The 27,710-nt window shown below is 42.0% G+C and overlaps 1 protein-coding gene across 4 annotated transcripts in view; it reads left to right on the top strand.

Moving 5' to 3' along the window:
* The window catches only part of ANKS1A (ankyrin repeat and sterile alpha motif domain containing 1A), a 209,618-nt gene that overhangs the window by 18,871 nt on the left and 163,037 nt on the right, over positions 1 to 27,710 (top strand). For 3 of the 4 annotated variants that reach the window (XM_082245969.1, XM_082245968.1, XM_082245967.1), the window contains exons 2-5: positions 7,173 to 7,253; positions 9,142 to 9,298; positions 21,666 to 21,719; positions 25,021 to 25,317. In XM_082245969.1, coding sequence (XP_082102095.1) covers positions 7,173 to 7,253; positions 9,142 to 9,298; positions 21,666 to 21,719; positions 25,021 to 25,317 — 589 coding nt within the window. The remainder of the gene's footprint in view (positions 1 to 7,172; positions 7,254 to 9,141; positions 9,299 to 21,665; positions 21,720 to 25,020; positions 25,318 to 27,710) is intronic. The other variant, XM_082245970.1, reaches the window with a different exon arrangement.

Raw genomic sequence — 27,710 nt, 5'->3', positions numbered from 1 at the left:
ATCTTTGCATGGGCGACTAGTGCCAGTTGGAATGACAGCTGACGCAATCTGCTGATTCCTGCAGCTGTTTCTACCACCTGTGAGCAGCTAGATGTGGCCACCGATCCCTGTACACTTCAGTGACAGGCTAGCGGTGGCTGCAGCTACCCGTGGCTGTCCGCGCAGTTACCGCGCTGACCTCATACAACTCTTTTTCGCAGGGTATTCAAATGCTTGGCTAAGTGGAAACACCACACAAATCCAAATGTAGAGAAATGTTCTAAGGTGACTGTTGACTGAAGTTCCTTATCTGCAAAAAACACCGGAGTTTACCTTTTCCAGAGTAGATAGACCTTCTTTCTTAATGTAAATCTCAGCTCTGTCACTTTGAGAAAGTCAATGTACACCTGTAATGTTAAAGGAGTAGTTCACCTTTTTACAATAAGTAAATGCAAATTTTTTAGCAGGTAAAAAAATATGCATTTATTATTTTTTTTGTTGTAGGAGCCTCTAGCATTGCAGATCGCTGATGCCATGCAGGACTCCTGCAGAGCTGTCATTGTATATGCTTGCTCGTACCTCGTACGGGCAAGCCAATAAACTCTGACAGGAAGAATCAATGAACAACCACAGTGCCATGGTAGTTCATTGAGAACTACAAGCTGACAGCTGCTAAGGCTGGGGGGACTTGTAGTTTTCCATTCACAGAGCACTCTGCTCCGCCTGCCTGTGTGTGTGTGTGTTTTTTTTTTTTTAATGTTGACAGTGAGGGGGGGGGGGGAGAGATCCCTACCATCTGTAGGGGTGGTGGGGGGTAGCAGGGGCCGATTTTTGTACAAAATGTTACACACTGAATATGGGTAACATGTTATGAAAGGTGAACCTATTCTATAAAGCTCATTCCCACCAAGGAGCTCCACTGAATGCACATGGGGTAAACTGTGCCAATCCTTCAGCATTACACGGTTTCTTTTTTATTAAGGAGTTGTTACTTGTGACATTTCAATATAGCTTTAAGTTCTGTTCACACAGTGGCGTCGCAATGTTTCTTTTGCAACCCGCTATGCAGGGCCGGACTGGCCTAGCGGGATACCGGGAAATTTCCTGGAGGGCCGCTTTAAGATTGGGCTGCTACCGCCGCTTTAAGTTTGGGCCGCTACCGCTGCTTTAAGATGGGGCCGCTACGCTATGCTATGAAAATAATGCAGTACTGTATTTTGGCGCACACCGCTGCACACCAAAGTTTTTTTTTTTTTTTTTTTTTTAAATGGGACTTTATTTAATGGCCTTTTGGAACATTGTTGGAGTGCTGGTTTTTCCCTATGTTTAGAAATAAAAACATTACAGAAAGGTAAAATGTATCTATAGCCAAATCCTTTTTTTTATTTGTTTTATTAATTGGGAAGGATTGGAACTCCTGTCAGGTTTCACTATTGTCCATTTGGAGAGATTCCATCATTTCCTGTCTGGTTGTCCTTTATAACACAGTGAAGGGAAATCATTCTAACGATAGCCATATCGTTAAACTTTTGCTTAAACTTTTAAGAGGTTCTAACCTTTTCCCAGTTTCCAAAGCTAAAAAATAAAAAAACGCATACCCACTTGCTGCCAAATCAAGGACATGTATGTCATTTGACTTCAAGTGGTTATACCCGGATGATGCCACCCGCAGGCATTGTTATTTTCTTATCTGGTGGTCAGATATTTTTGTAAAATCAAACCCAGCGGCTAATTAGCTGCTGGATCGCTTTTACAAGCAGCGGAAGGGGGCACCCTCTCTCCCACCGCCTTCTGCGGCTCTCTCGGGCTGTCCTGTCTCCCAGAGAGACCGGATTGTTCAGCTGGCGCTTCCGTCGACTTACTGCAGAGCTTGTGGAGGACTGGAAGGTTGCTGATATACTCTATATTATAGAAAACCAGAAGTGACAAGCATTTTAGTCACTTCTGGTTTCCTGATGTAAACCGCACCATTTTTAATTTGGAAAGTATTTGATCACACTTATCTGGGTGTGATACAAGGATCTGAGGAGACATCTGGGGTCTAATAGACCCCAGATCTCTCCATAAAGAGTACCTATCATTGCCTATTGCTGTCACAAGAAATGTTTACATTCCTTGTTTCATTTAATAAAAGTGATAAAAAAAATAAAGCAACAGTGTAAAAATAAAAATAATATATTTTTTTAAAGTGCCCCCGTTCCCCCGTGCATGCCTTGTCCCCACACGCATGCATAAATACATAAACGGCAATCGCAGCACACATGCCGAGATATTATCATGAATGTCAGAGTGAGAGCAATAATTCTAGCACCAGACCTCCCTCTGTAACTCTAAACTGCTAACCTGTAAAGCAGGGGTGGGGAACCTTTTTTCTGCCAAGGGCCATTTGGGTATTTATAAAATCATTCTGGGGCCATACAAAATTATCAACTTAAAAATGTGCCTGTTGTATTTGGTCAAACATTAACTCACCCCTAATGTGATGGCTGCAACTGCTTCTCTTTGGTGAGGTGTGTGATGTTAGCTGGTATTGATTATGTTTCTACTGGCAACTGGTTTTCCAGGTTTGCGTCGGTCAACCTGGAGCGCAGTCGACTCTTTGTGGTTTTGAAAAGTACTGCTGGTGCGTACAGCTGGCTGGTACCGCTGGCTGGTAATGATGTGGGTACTGCTGGCTCAGGCTGGTAATGTGCTGTGGGTACTGCTGGCTGGTACTGCTGGCTCAGGCTGGTACTGCTGTGGCTACTGCTGACTCAGGCTCGTACTGTGCTGTAGGTACTGCTGGCTGGTACTGCTGGCTCAGGCTGGTACTGCTGGCTAATATTGACGTGGGTACTGCTGGCTCAGGCTGGTTCTGCTGGCTGGTACTGTGCTGTATGTACTGCTGGCTGGTACTGATGTGGGTGCTGCTGGCTCTGGCTGGTACTGATGTGGGTACTGCTGGCTCTGGCTGGTTCTGCTGTGGGTACTGCTGGTTCTGCTGTGGGTATTGCTGGCTCTGGCTGGTACTGCTGGATCTTAGTGCCCCCTTAATGCAGAGTGATTAGTGGCCCCCCCAATGCAGAGTGATTGGTGGCCCCCCCTAATGCAGAGTGAATGGTGGCCCCCCTTAATGCAGAGTGAATGGTGGCCCCCCTTAATGCAGAGTGAATGGTGGCCCCCTTAATGCAGAGTGAATGGTGGCCCCCTTAATGCAGAGTGTCCACTACACTACACTACACTGCCCACTGCACTACACTGCCCACTGCACTACACTGCTCACTGCACTACACTACACTGCCCACTGCACTAACCATTACAGTACACTGTCCTACCTACAATATTCCTATACTGAACTACACTGCTCTCCCCTAACTCACTCTGTCTGGCTGTGTGGCTGCTGACTTACCTGAGATCCAGGCTTGAGGAGAGGAGGAGGAGAAGCCCTTCGCGGTTCACATTCAGATGCGGAGGCTGGACTCCAGGAGCCTCCCGTGCGCATGTGCCACCCGGGATCTCAGACAGGCCAGGCCCCCTGCTGTCGCACATGACCCTATTCGCCCAATAACAGGGCACAGCCTGACAGGGGACATGGCGGCCTGGAGCGCGGGGACACCATAGCGGAGTGACACAGCAGCGCGCCGGCGCGGGATTTCACCCCCCCTAAATTTTGTGCCCGGTGCCACCGGCCCCCTCCGCACCCCCCACGCTATGCCATTGGTAGGGCCGATCCTGGGCGCCCCCGCCCAGGATCGGCCATTAAAAGCGGGGACAGTGTCCTCAGTCCGGGGACGTCTGGTCACGCAAGCACAGGGGCCGGATGAGATGACTTGGTAGGTAGGTTCCCCACCCCTGCTGTCAAGGCTTTGAAAGCATCGCCTGTTGTGACGTAGTTTGTTGCCACTGCACTAGCCTGCGCAATTTTAAAGCATGACATGTTGGGTATCTATTTACTTGGCGTACCGCCATCTTATATTGTACTAAAAAATTAAGTTATATATTCTGTTTCTGTGCATTAAAATTAGGGATGCACCGAAATGATAATTCTGGGCCGAAACCGAAAATGCAGGATGACCTTGGCCGAAAACCGAAACCGAAAATTACTTTTTTCCCCCAAATAATTTTAAAATAGATAGAACAGGGGCATACACCAAAAACAGGCAGGCGTACACTTGTAGCTGCCACCCTGTCGCAGTATAGTGGTTAATTTAATTACCAATGGTATTTGTATTATGCAGCATGAGGGGGTTAATGTATTGCCACTGCTGGTCACTGATGAATTAGTGACCGACAAGTGGCAGTTAATTAACCCCTTTGTGCTGCATTAGGGCAACCAGTATCAGTGTTAATTAACACTGGTTGCACTAATGCAGCACAATTATCTAATTCATCAGTGACCAGCAGTGGCAATACATTAACCCCCTCATGCTGCATAATACTAATACCATTGTTTGCCCGATTTTTACCATGGTAAGGTTCAGGAGGGCTCGGGCTCACCCCACCTGCTCCTTAACCACTTGCCGACCGCCGCAAGTACATATACTGCGACGGTCAGCCCCTCAGAGGCAGAGTGAAGTGTATATATACGTCACTAGCCTGTGAGGCTCTGGGTCACGGACCACCCCGCGCTTGTAACCGGAGGACCCGATGTCCGCCGGTCACTCAGCGATCGTCGGGGGAGAGGGAGAAAGGCAGGCGGCTAGTGTAAACAAGCCGCCTGTCATTCTCCCCTGTGTAGAAACAATGATCATACGGTTCTACTATGTAGGACCGTTGATCATTGTTCCTACAGCTCAAGCCACAGCCAATCACAGTTAGAATCACGCCCCTAGAGACACACACAGCCCCTCCCTCTCAAATAAAGTTAACCCCTTCACTGCCAGTGTAATTTTACAGTAACAGTGCATATGTATAGCACTGATTACTGTAGAAATGTCACTGGTAACCCCAAAAGTGTCAAAAATGTCAGTCAAGGGTCCGATCTGTCCGCCGCAATGTCGCAGTACAGCAAAAAAAAATCGCAGATCGCCGCCATTACGCGTTAAAAAAAAAAAATGACAAAAATCTTTCCCTTTGTTAGTAAACGCGATAACTTTTGCGCAAACCAATCAAAATACGCTTTTTGCGATTTTTTTTTTTTTTTTTTTTTTTTACCAAACATATGTAGCATAAAACAAATTGGCTGAAAATGTTAAAAAATTTTGATTTTTACATTTTTTTTTTTGGGGGGGAATTTCATATAAAAAAAAAGTGAAAAATATTGTTATTTTTGCAAAATTGACGCTCCTTTTTTTGTTTATAGCGTATGATCAAAAAATCGCACAGGTGATCAAATACCACAAAAAGAAAGCTCTGTTTGTGGGAAAAAATGGACGTCAAATTCGTTTAGGTACAGCGTCGCACGACCGTGCAATTGTCCGTTAAAATCACGCAGTGCCAAATTGCAAAATACCCCCTGGTCTTTCAGCAGCCAAATCCTCCGGGGCTTAAGTGGTTAACAATTAGCTATTTACGGCAGAGTTTAGCGGAGTTTTTTTCTGCCACTAAACTACCCTGCCAAAAACGCTGATAAAAGCCGATGTGCGCATGAATACGAACGAAAATAAGAATAAGAAAATATGCAGGGGAGTTAAGAGGCAGTTAAAACATCTGACGCCCAAAACAGCAGCTGTAAAAACGCCCACTGTTTGTGAGGCCTAAAACTGCAGCCAGCAGTCTAAGGGACACTTCACATTGATTGCAAATAACAGTCACTTGTGCTGTACATGTACAATATCTGCATTTCTGGTACACTGTTATAGAAAAAGTCCTACTTGCTGGGGGTGGTAGCAAGGCAAGTGCATGTTACAGTGCACCACACCTAACACATCTACACAATTTTTTTTTAGATCATTTTTATTATATCCATCAGCCAGTAATGGAGATTTCTCAGGTGAACAGTGATGATGCAAATGTTTCTTCATCATTTTCATTAATACAGCAATATGCACATTGCAAATCCACTATATATATATATATATATATATATATATATATATATATATATATATATATATGTTTTTTTAGATAATGGAGTTTCCCGTCCGCTCTCCAATGGGCGAAAACAGCAGGGACAAAGTGGGGATTTTAAGGTGCCTAGTGATAATGTAAACAACAATTTATAAAAGATCCAAATATAAAAAACTCAACAATTTATTAGTATATAGAAAGTTAAAAAACACATTTGATATGGTCAGTACAACAATATTCTAATCCAGTATACATATAATGAACCCGATATTGGTGATATTCCTAATCTAATGCTATCTTTCGGATCTCACCAATATCGGGTTCATTATATGTATACTGGATTAGAATATTGTTGACCATATAAAAGGTTTTTTTTTAACTTTCTATATACTAATAAATTGTTGAGTTTTTTTATGTTTGGATCTTTTATAAATTGTTTACATTATCACTAGGCACCTTAAAATCCCCACTTTGTCCCTGCCGTTGTTTTCTCCCATTGGAGAGCGGACGGGAAACTCCATTATCTAATTTATCTGGGGATAGTGCCATGAAGTTCTTGCTTTAGCATTCCCCTCCTTTCCCTCTCACACTATATATTCTTTATTTTTTTTATTTCAACTTTGTACTTGTGGAATATTTGTAACCTGCGCCAGTTTTGAGCTTCCAAAATAACGTATTATCATTTGTATATTTTGACTGTATATACGCCTTTTTGCAGTAGTTGGTAAATGTCTGGGCAGATAATGATCTAGCGAAGCATGCTTACTGCTTCATTGTACACTGCCAATTGACCAACTTTCAATTCATGGTATTGACATTTTTGCTAATTTTAATTTTGTTTTTCACAATATTTTGAGAAAATACATAAGGTATATTGATACACAGTTCTAACAAGGCATGTGATGCATGCAAAGGTTTGTAATTTCAACAAGTAAAATAAGATCCCCCCCCAAGAACAAAATCAGACAATGAAATTGTGCATTAATATGTAGAATATTATTTTTCCTATAAAGAATATAACGTTTATTCAGTGGCTTAGTGACAGCTTTTCTTTTTTTTACTTTATTTGAATAGTATGTTAACAGCTTTGTCAAGTAAATATTAGAACAGAAAGCCTCTGATTCTAATAGTTATGTTTGTTACAGTAGTTGACCAAAATGTATGAATTAATAATGCAAGGCTTTCTCCTAATTATATTTCTACAGTATATGGCGTGGCCCCAATGTGAATTGTGTTGATAGCTCAGGATACACCCCTTTACATCACGCCTCTCTTAATGGACACAAGTAAGTGCTTGAAATTTCCACATTATCTTATAAAAATCACATATAATGGAAGTGCTAGAGCTTAAAAGCAAACCTTACCTTAAGAGTTTTGAGACGATTAGGAGCTTTGAGTATTATTGTTTTAGGTTTTCTCAGTGACTAGCTTTAAAAAAGGAGAAATGGCAGTATTTGGGACAGGCTTTCCTACCTGGATAATCCGCTGTTCCTTCTAAGGCTTTCACACCAGCGATTAGGGCTGGTGCGAATAATAGCAGCAGGAATCGGAGGTTCTAGCTGTGGCTAGGTGCTGCCGCACGCTCCGTTCACTATGACAGGTTTCCAGTGGCCGCAGCTTTTTGTGGCTAACTGCACAGCCCGCGATTAGCTACAGGTTATCACTGGCTGTGAAGAGCTGCAAGCTGCCGACGACCTGTCATTGTCAAGAGGGCCTGTGGCCGCACTCTACCCGCTGAGAGCCGCAGCAGGAACTGCCGCTACAATGATTTCGCTGATGTGAATGTAGTCTAATGGTGTTTTGGCTCTATGAACAACTACAAGCATGGGATTGCCAGCTGACCTGACTGAAAACAGCAAATTGAGTGATTGTCATCAAATTGCCAGTCCTTAAAGCTGGCTGTAGATGTTATAGGGCGCTGTCACACTGCCCTGCTGCACCATTAATGTGACACTGGCATTACAACTGACTGTCACCTACCTTTGTGGTGAATCTGACATTGCCACCTAAGTGACCCATTTTACTTGTTCAGTACTGATCAGCCCAGTCCTCATGCCATGAGTGCCTGTGCTTCAGATTCTCCAGGTTCTCCGCAGAAGCCATGGTCGGGGAAAACCTGTAGCTGCCCAGCCTACGTCTTAGAGACCTTAGTAGGGTCTCTGCCCAAGAGAACACTGGGAGTTGCAGTCCTGGTGTCCTCCGCAGGCATGCACAGTAAAGGGCACGTAACCTGTTGGACAGTCAGGGACGTGTGGAACCATAGGATAAGGAATGGGGTGGAGAGCACATTGAGCTCTGCTTGTATTCTGCATCAGGGTTGTTCAACTTGAAAGCAGTCAGCTGGACAGCTCTGATCTAACCACTCCAATCATTTGTGTTATCAAGTAGGCCCTCACTGATTTGAGGACAGCTGAAAGATCTAAAGGACATTGCATCAGATTGTGATCTGTGCCCAGCTTTTCCTATTTGCTTCATACACGTGTTTTATTCTTGCAAAGTTAATGAGATGTACAGTATATATCTCAATGGTAGGTACTTGATCAGGGGTCTCCAAACTTTCTCTTGTTCAAAATATTTTAATTTAGTTTAAGAGCATATAACAAATCGATAAGGCTATGGAGGTCCTTTCCCAAATACATGAAAATTGTATAGCACAGGGTCCAAACAGGAACAAAACATATCTATCAAGTTTGAAGTAGAGAACTATATTGCAAAGGCGGAGTTCTCCAAACTTTCTCAACAAAGAGCCAGTTTACTGCCCTTCAAACTTTAGGGGCCATTCTGTGACCAGTGGGAATAGAAAATGCCCTGGTGTCAGTGGGATTAAAAAAATGCCCTGTCATTGGTTTTAGTGGGAGAAATATTGCCCTGTTGCTATCAGTCCGAGAAATAGTGACCCATCATTGCTGTCTGTGGGAGGAATAGTGCCCCATCGTTGGTGTCAGTAGGAGGAATAATGCCTCGTTGGTATCGGTAGGAGGAATAGTAGCCCATCATTTCTTGCTGTCTGTGGGAGGAATAGTGCTTTATCATTGGTGTCAATGGATAGAAAAGCAAGCAAAGGGCCACATTTTACCCCTGGACCGCAGTTTGGAGACCACTGTATTAGACTGGCATAAGTTTATATTTGCATGTTGTACATCCCCTAATGCTGTGACCTCTATATTCCAACAGGGATGTTGTGGAAGTACTTTTGAGGAATGAGGCTGTGACAAACATTGCAGACTGTAAAGGTTGTTTTCCTCTGCATCTAGCAGCATGGAAGGGAGATGCTCAAATTGTAAGACTTCTCATTCATCATGGACCTTCCCATGCAAAAATTAATGAACAGGTAAGTTTTTAAATGTCTTCCTCCTTTCTGTTAATACCACTATGTGTTTTTCTGTGCCAATGAAAATGTATTCCGTGTCATAAGCATATTTGTTAATCACAATATATCTCTGATTTATTCAGGTAAAGTTTAACTTAATGTTAAACCTTTTTTTTTTTTTTTCCTTGGTAGAAGGGGTGAGGGGTTAGAATCGCTTTCAGGTTTATATTGTCTGTGTCCCATCAGGAGGATTTATCTAAAATATTGTGTTGCCATCTGAACAGAAATAGAGGGGAAATATTCCAACTGGGACTCTTGTTCCTGTGACCATTGTCTAGGTGGGAATTTCCCCATAATGGAAAGATGTCCTCCTACTTCCTGTTGAGTCGGCATTACATAGAGATCTCCCTAATAAGACACAGATGGCAAAAAAAGCACAGCAGTTATAACCATCCCCCAAACCTATCAAAGAAGAAAAAAAAAATGTCTGGGTTTACATATATTTTTAAACTTTTTAGAACTCCAGCCGTCCCTTTAGTGTTGCACCGTTTTAGATGCTCCTCCTCTGTAGAGAAATTGATTACTCTGATTCCACTGCACACTGTGAGCACATCATTGTGTGCATTACAAGCTGCAGCAAGTCAGAGCCAGTCTATACTGTAAATACAGCTTGCCTAGGAACACCCACTTCTCCAGACTGACATCCACCCTTCATAATTCCTCCCAGGAACCAGCCCACTGCTTTCTTCTGGATTGAGGGCATTTGACCAGTGTATGAACGCTTGGTTCTTTGATGTTTTTGGAAAGCGTTGTACAGACCCTTGCCAGTACCTTCTACCAGCCCCATGATTTTCCTGTAATGCATAGAGAAACAAAGAAAACCAATGATCACATTACCAGTTATGTAGTAAAAACAGGTTTTATTAAAATGTTTCATTAGCATGTTGATTGGGGGAGACTAAGAAAAGAACAATATAGGCAGATTAAATGACAGTTCCAAATGCTATGTTGTAGATTATAATTCTTAAATTCTTCACCTTCCATACCAACTTCACTTAGATGCCCTTGTGTTTTAAAGGCTAAGATCACCTTTATAGAAAAATAAATAAATGCACATATTTTTGCAGAAAAAAAAATGTGCATTTGTTCTTAACTGGATGGGCCTGGAAAGCATTGCCCCGTGATCAGTAGATCATGGGTACAATGTGTGGGCTCCTGCAGACATGTCCTTCACATTTCAACCCGTACCTCTGTATGGGCTTTCTGTTTAAAAGCCGGAGGACATGTCAGGGGACTATAAGAGCGTTCATCAGTGCCCCTGCAGCCCATTGGAACTACAAATCCTTCTGCCAGGAATCTGTGAATGAATTAAGCGGCTTTGTGGGCAGAGCCCCGCACAGCTGTGTGATTTTTAAAGAGTGACAGCGGGTGCGGGGAGAGAAACTGCGCCTGCTGTCAGACATGGGTCTATAGGGGGGGAAGTGGGACAGGAGTTGGAATATGGTGGAACATGTAGTATATTCCAAAGGAAATGGAAGAGTACATGTGCAGCATCACTCCTGTGTCAGTCCTTCCTTCATATTCTTTGAGGTCAAGTGAGAGTCTGCATTTGCCTTTCTGGCCAGCATACAAACACTTCTTTGTGAAATGTTTGCCTTAAATTCCACCGTTTCCCCTAACTGCTATTTGTGACATTACTGACAGTGAAAGTTGTAAGCCGGAAGCATTTTGCAATCTTTTTATGAGCAATGTTTGGCTTTATTTTTCGATTCCCACTCAGTTGCTTAGTTTAGCCCATGGTTGTTGAGTAACAGCTGAAAGTTTGGCGTGTCAGATTTTATTAGGTTCTGTAATTGTTAACAGGTGACAACTCCTAATTAATGGGACCTTGCAAAAACAGTGTTTAGTACTTGTGGAAGGGTGTCTACACATTTTCACATGACAGATATATTTGTTCCTTTTTTTTTTTTAAGTTAATGAAATAAAATGTAATAAAATAACATTTGCAACAAATATGCTGTTTTTTAATGTGGTATTTCCTGCAGGAGTTGTTTACATGTTAGTACATTTGGAAACAAATAGTACATGGAAAGTAGTGAACAACGTGCATTAAAGCGGTTGTAAACTGCTAGAGATTTTTTATTTTTTTTGGGGGGGGGGGGGGCCAGTGGGGTAAAGCCATAATGTGCTAGTATGCGTCGCATGCTAGCATATTATGTTAAACTTACCTGAAAACGAAGCCCTCCCGCACTGAGAAGTCAACGCCGCAAACTCCTCCATCTTTACCTGTCTCGCTTACGGGTTCGCAGACTCCAGCTCTGTGACTGGCCGGAGCTGCAATGACGTGTGGGAGCCGCCGTTCACAGCACAGGGCTCTAAAGGAACCGCATGGGCGGCTGTTAATTCAGAGCACATGCACCAATGATTTCACTGGCTGCATGCAATGTAAATATCTCCTAAACGATGCCTGTTTAGGAGATAATTACACTACCTGTAGGTAACGCTTATCATAGGCTTACCTATAGGTAAAAGCAAGAGAAGGAAGTTTAATTCCTCTTTTTAATTATTTCTTTAGACTGGAGCCTGCCAAGCATTGCACCCTCGATCAGTGGATCGCAAGTCCAATGTTGGCTCTTGCAGAGACTACCTGCGCAGGAAGTGTCAGTGAACTACGAGGGCACTGATCATCACGTTCATAGTTATTTGAAAACTACAAGCCATCTGCCACAGTTGGCAGATGGGACTTGTAGTTTATATACAAATCTCTGCCCGCACAGCCAGGCTGTTTTTTAAATGTGGCAAAGGCTGTTGGGGTGAGGAACCCCCACTCGCTTTCACAGGAAGGATAAACCCTAAGGCTACGTTCACATCTTGGCGTTGCTATTTACAAGTGTTTTTATGGGCGTTTTTAGAGGGGTTTTTGTGCAGGCGTTTTTAGGTTGACAAGTGACCAATGGAAAAAAAATAGAAATGCCTGTAATCTGCCCAAAAAGAAGCTCATGTACTTTTTTGAGCGTTGGGCGTTTTGCTTAAAACGTCAAAACGCTCAGATGTGAACAGGGGCCATTGAAATGAATAGGATTTGTCTTGTTGGGCGTTTTTTAAGCTGATCATAGAGCAAAAAAACACCCCAAAACGCCTACATGTGAACTTGGCCTAAATACTGGTGTAACATGTTCAGAATGTAAACTGGGTCTTTATACCTAATGCAGGCTAGTTTCATGGAACAGATAGTGGAAACCCGAACAAGGAAAAATGCTCAGTTAGATGATGATCTATTTATTTCAAACAATATGGAGCTTATTACAGATGTTTATGTTAGAAACAACTTGGGCAATCGTGATCATGGTGTAATCACATTTGCCATAAGTTACAGGAAAGAGAAGCATGTTGGTATGAAAAGAAAGCTGAGGTCCTTAATGCATGACACTCAATGGTATCGTATATTTGCAACAAAGAGCACACAAGGTAAGTCGGAGTGTTTTAAAGATGAGTTAAAGTCATTGTAAAGTCTTGTTCTCTTTTTTTTTTTTTTTTTAAAAAAAAAGGGTTACTTACCTGCCCTGTGTAGGGGTTTTGCACAGAGCAGCCCTGATCCTCTTCTCGGGTCCCTCTTTACTGCTCCTGCCCCTCCCTCCTGACGTGTGCCTCCACAGCAAGCAGCTTGCTATGGGGGTGCCCAAGCCGATCCGCAGCTCCGTGTGTCAAGTCAAACACGAAGTTGCCATTTGGCCCTGCCCCCTCTCTCTCCTGATTTGGCTAACTGACTTTCACAGCCATGGGACCCAATGGTGCCGCTGCTCTGTATTAGCCAATCAGGAGGGACAGTCCCAGACGACTCAGGGATTCATGGACATTGCTGGACAGAGATGGGGCTCAGGTATGTATTAAGGGGTGCTGGGGCGGCTACTACACACAGAAGGCTTTTTATGTTAATGCAAACCTTCTGCCTTTTCAACTCCTTTAACCACTTAAGATTTACTGCGCCAGGCAGCCCCTCCTGCGCGAATCGACATAGCTGTACGCCGATTTACGTGCCTACAGCTAGGGGGCAAGCGTGCACCGTCGGCAGCGTGCTCCCACCCCCACTCGGCAGCGGGGACTCCCGATGCACGTGACCGGCAGCTCTGATTGAGAGGGGAGGACGGTCAGCTGTTGTAAACACCGCACACAGTTCTCTCTGGAATGATCACAGAGCGCCTGTGATGCTTCTATATAGGATCACAGGTCTCTGTGATCATGTAAAAAGCCCAACCCCCATACCCACTGTGCTAGCCCCTTCCCTGCCATTGTCCTTATTACAGTAACAGTGCATATTTTTAGCCCTGATTACTGTAGTTATGTCACTGGTCCCCCCAAAAGTGTCAAAAATGTCAGTTAGGAGTTCGATCCGCAATGCCACAGTCTCGCTAAAATGAAAAAAAAAAAAGCAATAAAATGACAAATCTTTCCCGTAGTTGGTAGACGCGATAACTTTTGCACAAACCAATCAAAATACGCTTATTGCGATTTTTTTTTTTTTAAATATGGAGCAGAAAACAAATTGGCCTAAAATGTAAAAAAAAAAAAATTTAAATTTTTTTTTTTTGGGAATGTTCTATAGCATAATGTGAAAATTTTTTTTTTTTCAGAACTGTCGCTCTTTTTTATTGTCTATAGCGCAAAAAAAAAAAAAATCGCAGAGGTGATCAAATACCACCAAAAGAAAGCTCTATTTGTTGGAAAAAAGGACATCAATTAGGTACAGCGTCGCACGACAGCGCAATTGTCGGTTAAAGTAACGCAGTGCCAAATGGCGAAAGATGGCCTCGTCATTAAGGGGGCAAATCCTTCCGGTCCAGAACTGGTTAAACAAATGCATTAGTCATTGTATTAAACTGGGTAATAAGCATAAAAGAACCAAATCCATTTTACAGATGAAAAAGATGGCTTTGGTAGTTTTAACCATAGTATTAAAGATGTTTCACTGAAGGTACCCCTGTGGTTGACTGAAAACCAGGTACAATAGAAATTCGAGAAACTTCACTTTTTCAATCAACATTAACTATTTTTAATCCTTATGCTGCTAGCATTAGTACATAGATGGGAAATTATATCATATATACTTCACTTTATTTTAACATTTCTTCACTTGCTTCCTGGTTTCCAAGCCTAGGCAAATGATATCATACTTCCCAGAAGTCTTCAGGGGGCAGGAGGGATTTTCAAAGCTAAGCACACCCTCCTGCATGCATGCATGAGGTGAGTGCAGATAGTAAATTCTACATAAATCTGCCCTTACTTAAGATGGCCACGAGCAGAAGTGCTAGGATTTATGGGAGTGGATGTCCTATAGGGTAGGTTTGGAGGCGGGGCTAAACCCGATACGTATGCTGCCATGGAGTCTGTCAGGAAAATCACTTTGAGCGTTACCCCATCTGCTCCTCTGGTCTTCACAAACGTGTTAGCCCCAGTGCTAGCTTTGCTACGCCAACAGGGGATTGCGGTACTGGGCTACTTGAACGATCTCCTTCTGCGAGCGGAGTCTCCCTCTGCTCTCGTGAAGAATCTGGAGATCACAATACAAACTCTGCGGGAGATTGGCTGGATTCAGAATTTTCAGAAGTCTGCTCTAGTTCTGTCAGCAAAGCTGGACTATCTGGGCCTTACTCTGGACTCGGCCTTAGCCAGAGTGCTCCTTCCTCTTGACAAACTCCAAAAATTGCAGACTGCCATTTGCCTCCTGTCCAACAAATGGTCATCCCTCCAGACTTGCATGCGGTTGCTGGGCCTGATGGTGTCTACCTTCAAGGCGGTTCCGTTTGCACAGTTCCATAGGAGGTCCCTGCAAAGAGAAATTCTGACCAAATGGGACAAGACTCTGCAGTCTCTGGACAATTGGATCTTGCTGAGCCGGGGGAACGAAGGAGTCCCTGATATGGTGGCTTTGTTCTCCGGTGCTTCGGCTGGGAAATTCCTGCCTCCCCTTGTATTGGACAGTGGTCACCATGAATGCCAGCCTGTACGGTTGAGGTGTCCTAAGCAAGCATTCTGCTCAGGGGATGTGGACGCTGGAACTGTCCAGACTCTCGTTCAATGTCTTGGAACTCCGAGCGATCAGGGTTGCCCAGTGCGCATTCTGGGTTGTCCAGTGTGCATTCTATCGGACAGTGCCACGGCCGTGGCTTATGTCAATCATCAAGGGGGCACAAGAAGTGTCCTGGTGGCTCTGGAGGTAGCTGGCAGTTTAGGTTGGGCCGAATGGTTTGTTCCAGCTCTCTCCGCTGTACACATTCCCAGGGTGGTAAATTACTATGTGGATTACCTCAGTCGGTAGGCATTGGACCACGGGGAGTGGTCCCTTCATTCGAAGGGGTTTCATAGCTGTGTCTCTGGTGGGGCACCCCCGGGGTGGATCTGTTGGTGTCTTGGCTCAACAGAAAGGTGCAGAGGTTGGCTCTGTTGACTTTAGGGATCCTAATTTGGGCTATCGGCTCTACAGAAGCCTCCCTTTGAAAATATTCAGGAGACTCCCCTGCTTGCGCTGTCCCAGAAGTTTGCCCTTTTTAGTGGCGATCACCTTTGCTCACAGGGTGTTGGAACTGACGACGTTATCCTGTCGTTCACCTTACTTGATTCACAGGGAATAGGTGGTACTTCGCCCCTAAAAGCCTAAACATCCAAAGGAAATTGCCTTGCATGCCTTGGATGTGGTCCGGGCAATTAGGGTATACCTGGCAGCTACGGAGTCTTTCAGGAAGTCATACTCTTCTCTTTGTTCTCACGGATGGACCCCTAAAAGGGTTGTCTGCTTACTCTGCGATCATTTCCAGATGGATCAGACAGATGGTGGTTTAGGCTTATTCCATCAGGGGTCTTCCATCAGCAAGGAAAAGACATAACCCTCTCCTCTGAGCTCTCACGCTGCTGCAAATTTTCCCCCGAGAGTCCTGCCTGCATGGTAACGTCACAGCACAACCTATTGATGCCTTGTGTCCAATAGGACCTTCTCAAAGAGCAGGTGGGGTATTCTCAGGGAGGATATGCAGCAGCCAGAGAGCGGACAAGAGAGTGGTATGTCTTGTACATGCTCAACTGTTTTTCTATTAAGCCAATCTATATCTGCTACAATGTGCAAAGGCTGTCTATTGCCTATGGAATCTGCCTGCTGCCAGTCACAAGGGATGCAGACCTGATGGAGAAATAGTGTCCGCATCAGGCACCACCCCCCCCCCCCCCCCTACTAGATAATTCCTCAGTCACTGCGCAGTGGGTTTGATAGCTGTAGTGGCAGGGAGGGAGTTCAGCTGCACAGAAAATGGAGTGTGTGTATGCATACTCAGGCTGCAGCGTGACAAATGCTGTTGCTCCCCCCAAGTTGTATGTGTTTTCAACAGGTACATGAATTTGGGACAGGCAGTGACATTTGTTGTGTGGAGGCTCAATAGAATTCTAAAATGTGTCCTAAACACTCTTCAAGAATTCCCAAGATTTTGTATAAACAAAAAAACAGGCCCAAAGGTTGCCTTTCCAGCTTCAGTATTGTAAACACTGGAGCTGTCAGACGTATTTTCTGTAAGTTCCTTCAAGAGATGTAACTGACGTTCTTTTGTATTTTCTTTTCCTTACATTGACTTGGGTGCTTGTCAGACTGACCTTATCCAGTCACTGCGAGTAAAGGAGAAATCATGATAGAACAAGTTCTGTTGACTTGATTTCCCAACAGCGTGCGTGTTATCAAGGTTTAGACAACAGTACAGTGACAAATAGCTGGAAACTGGCCAACCTGTAAACCTGGTACACAGTGTTACTGGGATGGCCAAGTCTCAGTATAATATAGAAAAAGCCTTTCTTTTCATTTCAGGAAGTAGTTGACAATTTGGTTCCCACAGGGGCTTCGCTACAGTCCATTTTTGCTGGCAAGGATGGTTCCCTTCATTTCTTGGCCTACTCACTAGGTTAGGGCTCTGCTGGGGTCAGAACCTCATTAAAGTGTTACTAACCCCAGAAACGGCATTCACTATATTTAGTCTCCCACAGTACACAGAGCATGGAAATGCAATTATTTTAGTAAATTGAAACTGATAAATACCTTTTCAGCAGTATATAGCAGCCTTGTGACTTTTATCAGTTCCTAGTAAAGCTTGGAGTTTTCATTCTCCCCTGATTCGCTGTCTGGACATGTCCAGGCAGTGCTGATTGGCCCTGTGCTGATCACATGCACTCTCCCAAGATAAAAAAAAAAAAAAAACTCTAGCAATACACACCAAACTGAGTATTTGCAGCCCGTCCCCTGGCTCTGTAAATATCAGGTTATTTTTTGGAGACCGTGAAAGAAGAGGAGGATCAGAGGGACATAATCAAACAGCCTTTATACACAATGCAAAGGATTATCCCCTTAGGTTCCACAGTGAGTATAACAAGCATGCTTTACTGCATATACAGACTGATTTTTACTGTTGTGGGTTTAGTAACACTTTATTCCTCTGTAATATGTACATTTTCAGTAGAGAAGAATCCAGAAAAAAATCGGATTTTTTTTTTTCTTAAAGAAAGAATAGAGAAAGAGAAGTAAATTGTTCCTATTTGGGAGATTTCACATGAGGTTACAGTATGTGCAGTGCCATAACTGGAAGTAGACCCTGTTGCTAGACCATTTATTTAAATACTTGACCTCCAGAAGATTTACCCCCCTTCATGACCGGGCTATTTTTTGCGATACGGCTAAAGAGTTACTTTAACTGACAATTGCGCAACGCTGTACCTAAATGAAATGTGTCCACAAACAGCTTTTTTTTTTTTTTCCACAAACAGAGCTTTTTTTTTTTTTTTGTGGTATTTGATTACCACTGCGCTTTATTTTTTGCGCTATAAGCAAAAAATACTACTTTTTGCTATAAAACATATCCAATTAAAAAGAAATTGAAAAAAATCTAATTTCTTCATAACTTTAGGCCAATATGTATTCTTCTACATATTTTTGGTAAATAAAATCCCAATAAGCGTATATTGATTGGTTTGTACAAACGTTATAGCATCTACGAATTATAGTGTGTTTATATACTGGAATTAAAAAAAATAATTTCTTTTACTAGTAATGTCGGCAATCGGTGGCTTATAGCTTGTCTACGATATTGCGGCGGGCAGTCGGACACTATCTGACACTTTTTGGGAACTTGTGACACGAATACAGTGCTAAAAATATACACTGTCACTGTACTAATCACAGTAGCTAGGAACATATTAAACATCTAAGACAATCTGAGGGTTAACTGTGTGTCTAACCAGTGTTTTCATGTAAAATGTGTACTGTTTTTATTAAGGGAAGTAATGGATTTAATTCCCTGCTTTGCAGGGACACAAAACCCATCCCTTCACCCCTGTCAGAATGAAGATCTGCCTTGTTTGCAGTTAATCTGCCTTGGGGCTGTCCGGAAGTAGTTAAAATCTTACTATAAGATTATACGTGCATTTCATGTGTTTTAGGAATGGTATTTACCTGTAAAAGCTTCCCTTGGGTAGATGTCCAAAAACCCTGGGACCGCTGCTGGGTTTTCCGCCATCTTGGATGTCATGTTGGGTACTCAAGCAGTCTCAGAGCTGTCACTCAAGGGAAACTATTACAGTGCTTGTTCACTTACTAGATATAGGGTACCACAACTGCAGCCACGCATAGTATAGTATCCATTATTTATATTGCTACAGAAGATTGTCAGAGACGTGCTTTAGGTGTGGTTGAAGGTTGGACATATGCTTCAGGATACCCCTACAGACTGGAGACATTAGAAGAGACTGCAGGAGATCACAGCACTTTCACAAAACAATGATCTCATTGTTGGCTCCTGGCCGCAGGTTGGGAGCCATGGCTCTAAAGCAGGGATCCCCAAACTATGGCCCTCCAGCTGTTGCAGAACTACACATCCCATGAGGCATTGTAAAATGCTGACATTCACAGGCATGACGGGAACTGTGGTTCCTGAACAACTGCTCTAAAGTATTCCCATTCACTCCTGCTTTGGCTGCTGCCTAAATGGTTATATGGTCATAGAGCGAGGTGAGGGAAGGAGGAGTGTGCCTGGCAAGGACCATAATTTTACATTCCTGGAAGAGCAGAGAGCAATGAGTTGCAAGGAGGGGTGGGACTCTACTAGGGAATGGACTCTTCTGGAAGTAGTCAAATTTGGTAGTGAGTTCAAAGACCAACTGCAAGTCAATAAAAAGCGTTTTTTATTGTTTTCCTTTAACACCTAGAAAGGTCAGAGACAGGCCTGTGTAGAAATTCTTCCCAGGGATTCAGAATTTGTGATTCAGAACTGACACGATCCTATTGTATATGCAGATCCAGAATCAACAGTCCCTAAGGCATTGCCACTATATTTGTATTAAAGTTCCACACTCCTCACAACCATGAAAGTAGGCCAAAGAGAGACCAATTTAGCGATGCGGTCTAGGTCATTTACCAGGGGGAAAATGCTTTGTAATGCCCCGTACACACTATCAGATTATCTGAAGACTTTTGTCTGCAGACTTACCAAAACCATATAATATGAGGTCAAACCTAAACACTTTCAATTTGTATGCAATCCGGCAGGCCCTTGCACTACATAGAAAAGGTAAATCTGAAGACAAAAGTCTTCAGATAATCTGATAGTGTGTACAGGGCATAAGGGTTTTCTTAAGCTGTTGAGTGAGCATTTCGCCGCAGCAACTTAGATTTTATTCCAGTCGGCTATTTCTAGGGATTCTTTCAGATCCCTCTCTTGTTTCTCCATTTATAGGAGCTTCTATGAGCCCATAGTCTGTAAGGGTGAAGTATACAGTACAAGGGAAACGAGGCCTGTAGAATGGGGATCTTTCAAGCAACAATTTTCAAAAATTTAAGCATTTTAGGCAATCTGTACAGTGCAGACCTGATTTTTCTTTGCTTTTACCTGCAGTCTTTTAATTTGGCCACAAAGTCTCTTTAACAGGGACAAAGGCTGCAAAAAAAAAATATCTGGCAGAGGTTCTACTCCACTGAGTCCGGTTATTGCTTTCTGTGTTTGCATTATGGAGGGATTATCCTCACGTCATGTCCCAGTGGTACAACAGCAGAAGGAAAGCATCTCCAACAGGAACACACACAGTTATGCTTCCTAATTAATGAGTGCAATGTCCTTTCTGCTGTAATTGGGTAATCAGTCTCCATTTAATATTCTAAAAAAAATAAATACTGGAAACAGCTATGACTCAATTAAGAGATGGACATTTCTGGAGAGGTTCTGTGGCTTGGTCATTTTATGTATCAGGTGGGGTTGCATTTTTAGGAAGTAAAATTCATTAAATAAGGATAATCGTCCCAAAGGGAAACCCACCCTGAAGATGTTCCCACCTTGTCTTCCTGACTTCCACCACAGGTACCGCCTTTTATTTGGACATATCTTGCTGACAAGTGTTTTATGCCAAGTTTTTTTTATCATAATAATTTGAGATTTTTTTACTATTGAGACATTTCATCGGTGACTTCTGTGCCAACTTGTATTTGTCGTGGGGAGCGCTTACATTCCCATCCATTTGTTGTTTTTGTGCCTTTCAAAGCTGGGTCTGAGCATGGCAAAGCTGCACCCCTGACATGGACTAACTGGCATTTTTACACATGGTCGTCCATCCCATTCAGCTTGAAACCACAGGTGTTTGAGTTTTCTGATTATTCAGCTTATTCAGCAGGATTTTTTTGTGTGCTTTATATAACAAGCAGTAGCTAACTAACTACCTTTTAAGGATGTGGCAGAAAGTAAATGCTCTTGATAACCTACATGTACACTTACAATATTATAGGTGTTATTGTTTTGTTTTTGTAAGCATAAATGTGCTTTACGCTCAAAGTAAGATATTGGCTTAGTTCACAAAGGCAACACACCGGAATATGGATCCTTATTTTGAAAAAGTGACAGGTATTTTCAGTTAAGTCTTTTGTGATATATTAGTCACATGCCTAAATATCCAGATACTTCTCATTTTGTGGGCGAATTAGACTCTATTTCTCCCTTTTCATGTTTTTATAAATTTGCCCGCCGATGGTTCCACTAATCCGGTTTCTTTCGAGTTCCTAGGCCCGCTCAACTGCTTCTATAGCGCAGAGGAGGAAGCAGAATGATTCTAATGTGAGGCTTGGGCCAGAGAAAAAAAAATGGGTGCTAAAACCCACGATAATGAAAATGTAACATTTGGTTAAAATCACTATTTTTGTTTATATCCAGTAAATATCCATTTTTGTGCTGTTTTTTTTTTTTTTTTTCCAAGTTAGGTTTTGTTTGCTTTTTATTTCATTTCCAAAACTGTTTCAGCTCACCTATCTTTTATTGTTTTTTTTTTTTTCTTTCATCCTGTCCTTGTTTGTTTTGCCTTTTCCTTCATTTTATTTTTTTAGAATGTCACAGAAGTGAAAAAGTATGGCCCTTTCCATCCTTATGTGAATGCCAAGGTGTGTAAACCCCTCTTCTGCCAAGCTGCATTAATTTCCCTGTATTGCTCATGTCATGTGTTTGTGGCATAGGTGCTTGATAAGAACCTGCTATCTTTTTCACAGGCAGTAGTTTTCTTGCTTTTGATTCACTGTGTCCAGTGTGCTTTGTTAGGTGGCCAGTTGTTGTTTTTCTTTCCAGTATCTATAAAATCTGATGTTTACTGTTCTTTTTAGTGTCTTCTATCTGTGTGTATGTATATGTGTGTGTGTGTGTGTGTGTGTGTGTGTGTGTGTGTGTGTATTTGTATATACCACGCACACACATTGTACTAATTCTGTTTTTTAGTTGTTGCAATAGTTCCTACTTTGCATGCTACTAACAGTTTGTAAGTATTAGTCAGCAACTGTCAGAAGTCCTGAAAAAAAACCATGCTATTTTAATACTTTAGCAGTAATCTCAGTTTTGGTTTAATTCTTAAAATATAATTACATGTTTAGTTAGCTTATGTTGAGTGCCATGTTAAAGTGGTAGCAAACTCTCCTTTTAAAGTGGAACTATGGGCACAACCCTTCAAATTTAAAGTTATCCCTTGGGGATCCCCAGGCCATCAAGAACCAGTGTCCCCATTGGAATATTTCCCCTGGTGCTTCTGTGCTCTGAATTGATGGCACGCTCTGAATGTACACACTCAGACGCTAGCATTGTTTTTTTTGTAAACCCCTGGCAAACTGTAACATTTCTCTTCCATACAGCAAAGTAATTTTCAGTTCGTAGACGCACAGAACTTGAGGTCAAATTATAGATGGCATTGTCCCTAGGCTTACTGCTCTGGAAGTTTCACCTTGTGATATTTGCAGAGTGTTAGGGTCCATGCACACTAGGCAGCTGAAAAAATGGCCGAACCTCTGGCAGAAAACTGCTCATACAGGCTTTCGTTGCACAAGAGTTTATGCATGTTTGAGGGCATTTGCTTTTATAACCATATTTTCCAATGCATTCCCCTTTGCTCATTTTTCACTATAATCAATGTACTAAAACCACCAAACGCTTCTAAACACCACGTTTAATTGTGTTTATGCGCGTCAAGCATTCTTTTCTGCCCAAAAGCTCCTCTCAAAAATGCACTTGTGATGTTTTTTTTTCCACCCTGTTAACACTCCTCTGCGAATATAAATTTAAACGCTCAAATGTGCTAACATGGAGTTGCTTATACAAGCTGAAGAAAAAGCTGCCAAAAGCCTGTATAAACTGCATTTTTTTTTCTGCCGACTCTGCATGAGGCCTTACAGGTCTGCCGGGTGGTGCATTGTTTTTAATTGCAGTAATGTGACTGGGCCATGTAATTACAGTAAACCCATGCTGAAGAATTTTCTGAAACTTTTTAACAAACACATTTGAGCGAACTGTCTGAACTTTAGCAGAAAAGGGTCATATTATGTAGCTTACCTGGAATGTGGGGTGCTCATTCAGAAAAGCTGTAGAAGCAGTTGTAAGATAACAGAAATAATAATAATAGTCAACATCATTGCCTGGATTCATTTTGGTGCATCCTGAAGGCAGGCCTTCAGAGCATCAGTTTACGTTAGACTGTCTGCTTATAAAGGCCTTTTACAGCAGCCAGAGAACTCCAGGAGCAAAGTCTACGTGCCAGTTTTTGTCACGTTAACTGTCTGGCATGTTAGCATAGACTTCCCTTTTTTATTATGAAACCTGCAAGAGTAATTGGAAAATACAGGAAAGAGCTGACCTTCTAAAACGGGGGTGTCGGACTCCATTTTATTGTGGGCTGCATCAACAAAGGGCCAGTTTGATCTGTAGATCTGTAAAACTATATCCATTTTATCCAGGGCTTTTTTCTCTCAGAGAATAGGTCTAGAAACCCAAACACCCCCCCCCCACCCTGCTGACCTGCATCGAACGGTGGGTGTGGCCAAATTGCAAGAGTGGGAGGATCTTTAAATGACAATTAATACAAGAAGTGGGTTATGTGTGGAGTTCAGGGATGCACTGTGTACAGCGTTCAGGGATGCACTGTGTACAGCGTTCAGGGATGCTCTGTGTACAGCGTTCAGGGATGCACTGTGTACAGCGTTCAGGGATGCACTGTGTACAGCGTTCAGGGATGCACTGTGTACAGCGTTCAGGGATGCACTGTGTACAGAGTGCAGGGTTGAGGAGTGTGCTACATACAGAGTTCAGGGTTTAGAGGTGTGCAATAGGCAGGGTTCCGCTCTCTTTCACAGGCTGTCCACATTATTTTCCAACTTTGGCTCTAATGTCTGCACTTCTCTCCCCCATCCCACCCCTCTTCACACATCTCCCTCCACTGCCCTCAAATACCCCCATGCCAAAAGCTCACGTCTCGCCTACCTGGCCTGGCTCTAGTACCTCCCGGCAGTGTAGGTGACTCCACATCCCTCTCACTTTCTTGAAGATCATTGGTCAGCATCTGTGCACCTGGGCACAGATGGGGATCACAGTGCAGCTTACCATGTAATGCCCCACGCCACGCTGCATCTCTATCTTCCTTGTCCTCGCCTTGAGTGCAGGGCAGGCAGGGATCTGTGACAGCGGCCAAGAGGAAAACAGTCCCTGTAAACACAGAAGGCTTCTGTGTTTACAAATGACAGTGCGGAGGGAGTAGAGGGCAAGAGTCGGAGAGGGCAGAATGGAGTTCCGCCATGTTTGGCTCAGAAAAAAGCCCTGGGTGGGAGGGCCACATGAAATGGCCTGGTGGGCTGGATTTAGCCCATGATCCTTGTGTTTGACACACACATTCTAAAATACTTGTGGGAAAGTGTAGCCCTGTGTGTGAACCCCAGTGATTTCGTTTTTTTTTTTGTTTGTGTCTCAAATAGTGTTAGAGGCATGTGGTCACACCAATTTCACATTGAGAGCTAGAAAGATAAGAAATTGTGATATATGTACATGGCATGTTATCTTTTCATTTGATTGGACCTTTTGACGTTTTTTTTTTTTTCTTTTTTGACTTGAAACATAATAGAAACAATATCTTGTGCAAATATAATTTGTATGCACTCATTTAGTAGAAATCCTCTTTCAGTGAGGGTGGACAGTATGGAGAACTAGTATGACTGACTGCTGATATCCCCGTCTCATTAATGCCTTGCATGATCTAAAGTAACTCCCATAATTAATTTCTGTGTTGAAATAATCCTGGTGTTCTTTTATACTGGGTGAAAGTGGTGCATTTATATGGTAAGCAGGTGGCGGTATACTAAACAACTTTGTATGTTTTTGTTTTGCAAAATTTTACTGTACTTTAAAAAGGTATACTACCTTTTTTCTTTTCTACAGAACAATGATAATGAGACGGCTCTACACTGTGCAGCCCAGTATGGGCACACTGAAGTGGTGCGTGTTTTGTTAGAAGAGCTGACAGACCCTACAATGCGCAACAACAAGATGGAAACGCCACTTGATTTAGCAGCTCTGTATGGACGCTTAGAAGTAGTGAAACTTCTTCTTAATGCACATCCTAATTTGTTGAGCTGCCACACACGCAAGCACACACCTCTCCATCTGGCTGCTCGGAATGGGCATCGAGCAGTTGTCCGTGTTTTGCTGGATGCTGCTATGGATATCAATTACCAGGTATTGACTTGTTAGTATTTTTCTTTTTTGCAAATTCGAAAATCTAAAGTGAAATCTACTACAAAAATTTAAATGTATTTTTAATGTAAATCCTTACTGGTAAAGGAACTCTTTACAGTATCAGTACAGTAGCTGATCATTGATTTTTAGAAATATATATACAGCCCCAATTGCAGTTAAAAAAATACTGTATAGATTTTGAGGTTATGATGCAGATAAAGCTATTTATGAATAATTTCTGTATGTTGAGCAAAAACGGCTCCTAATTCCAATTGATGACTAAGAATTGGTGGTCAAGTAGATATATATATATATATATATATATATATATATATATATATATATATATATATATATATATATATATATATATATATATATATATATATATATATATATATATATATATATATATATTGTTATTCTACAAATATAAAAAAAAAAAATGTAATGTTAATGTTGCAGCTTACAAGTCCTTACATATGATGGCTGCATTACTTTTCTTTTCTTCATATTTTTCTTCCCTTCATGTTTACCTGGTGATCCTATAAGCAATACACTTCCGGTCCTAGGGTGACAGCTCTCACTTGCTGTACTGTATCTACGAAGGAACAGCATTGTCACCCTAGGTTGCTTTCTCCTGATTTGAACTACAGAATCTCTTTTTATCTCCATATTTAGGGGTTGGGTTTAGTAGTCCTTCCAGATAAATGAGCATGTAGGACCTCTGCAATGGCTTTTTTTTATATCTTCACTATAAATAAAAACAAAATGCGGCCCTGAGGCAAGTTTTTAATTTTAAACTTGTATGTACGAGTAAGCTTATAATAACACAGACACCAATTTCCCAGCATACTTACCAGCTAGCCTGCAAAAGAAAAAAAAATTGACCGACCTTGTTTAAAGCCCCCGTGCTCACGATCCGAAAATAAGATGACAGCTCGTCCGTTTTTTTTTTTTTTTTTTGTTTTGTATTTTTTCATGCTAGTCCTATATCAAACATGAAGAGTTTACTAAAGTTACAAAAATTCTCGTACGACAGAATAAAAAAATCTGAAGTGATGTAATGTGTTGTAGTGTATTTATATTATAGAATGGAAAAAAGTGTAAATATCGCGCTAACCAAATAAACTGAGAGCTGCCAGCACTTAACAACTGAAAATACAGGTTGTAAAAACAAATGGATAAATAATAAGTGCAGCGCTAAATGTGATAAGTAAACCAAACATATTCACAAAAAACATGATAATGAAATTGCATAAACATATGACATTGAAAGTCCCATAAGGTGTTAAATGAAACACGTGAGGTGAACAAATTCAATTGAAAATAATAGTAAAATAAAGTCCCATATAAAATGATATATAGAACATAGAAAGTCCCAAAAAGTGAAGGATTGATCCAGATCAGGAAAAGGAAGATATAACAAATATTCAGATCCCGTCACCAGATGGAACAAATAAAATGGGCGCTCACCAGATGGTATGGACCTATAATGTCGTATGACATACAGGTCAAAAAGGCTTCACAGATAAGCTTCCAGATTCCTCCTTAAGATGACCTTGGATGTTATTCCGGGCTCACAATGAGTGGAAAGGAGGGAAGAGTGAGTCCCTCATTCACCATATCACATAAAAGGCAGATAGTGTAAAACTGCTTAAAAGGAAATGTATTAAAAAGCAGGTGTGCACTTACAGACGTCCAATGGTAAACCAGCAATACAGTCAAGACAAGTGGTCTACAGGGAGGTCCTGACCCGTTTTGTGTAGACATTCGCAAAGGATATTGCTCTTAGTTTTGGAGGAATCACACATATTTATAGGCCCATAACATCCAAGATGGCGGCCATCTTGGATGTTATGGCGGTGACAGGTAGCTGAAACAGGTGAGATACGATTTTGACTCTTTGGGGGCCTATAAATGCGTGATTCCTCCAAAACTATGAGCAATATCCTTTGAGAATGTCTACTAAGACGAAACGTGTCAGACCTTCCTGTAGTGCGCTTGTTTTGACTGTATTACTGGTTTACCATTGGATGTCTGTAAGTGCACACCTGCTTTTTAATACATTTCCTTTTAAGCAGTTTTACACTATGTGCCTTTTCTTTTACTATTATTTTCACTTGAATTTGTTCACCTCATGTGTTTCATTTAACACCTTATGGGACTTTCAATGCCATATGTTTATGCAATTTCATTATCATGTTTTTTTGTGAATGTGTTTGGTTTACTTATCACATTGAGTGCTGCACTTATTATTTATGTATTTGTATAGTATTTTTAGATGACAACTGTACAACTTATGAGAAGAATTTCCGTGCTTGGCTGATCGGGTAATATCGGATAAACTGTCGTGATCGACAGTGATTCCTGTAAACACTGGTTTACCGGTT

The sequence above is a fragment of the Pelophylax lessonae genome (genome assembly GCF_965119305.1).
Source record: "Pelophylax lessonae genome assembly, chromosome: 2".
NCBI classification, from domain to species: Eukaryota; Metazoa; Chordata; class Amphibia; order Anura; family Ranidae; genus Pelophylax; species Pelophylax lessonae.
The sequence above is the reverse complement of the archived record's forward strand: the minus strand, read 5'-3'. Positions and strand labels throughout refer to the sequence as shown.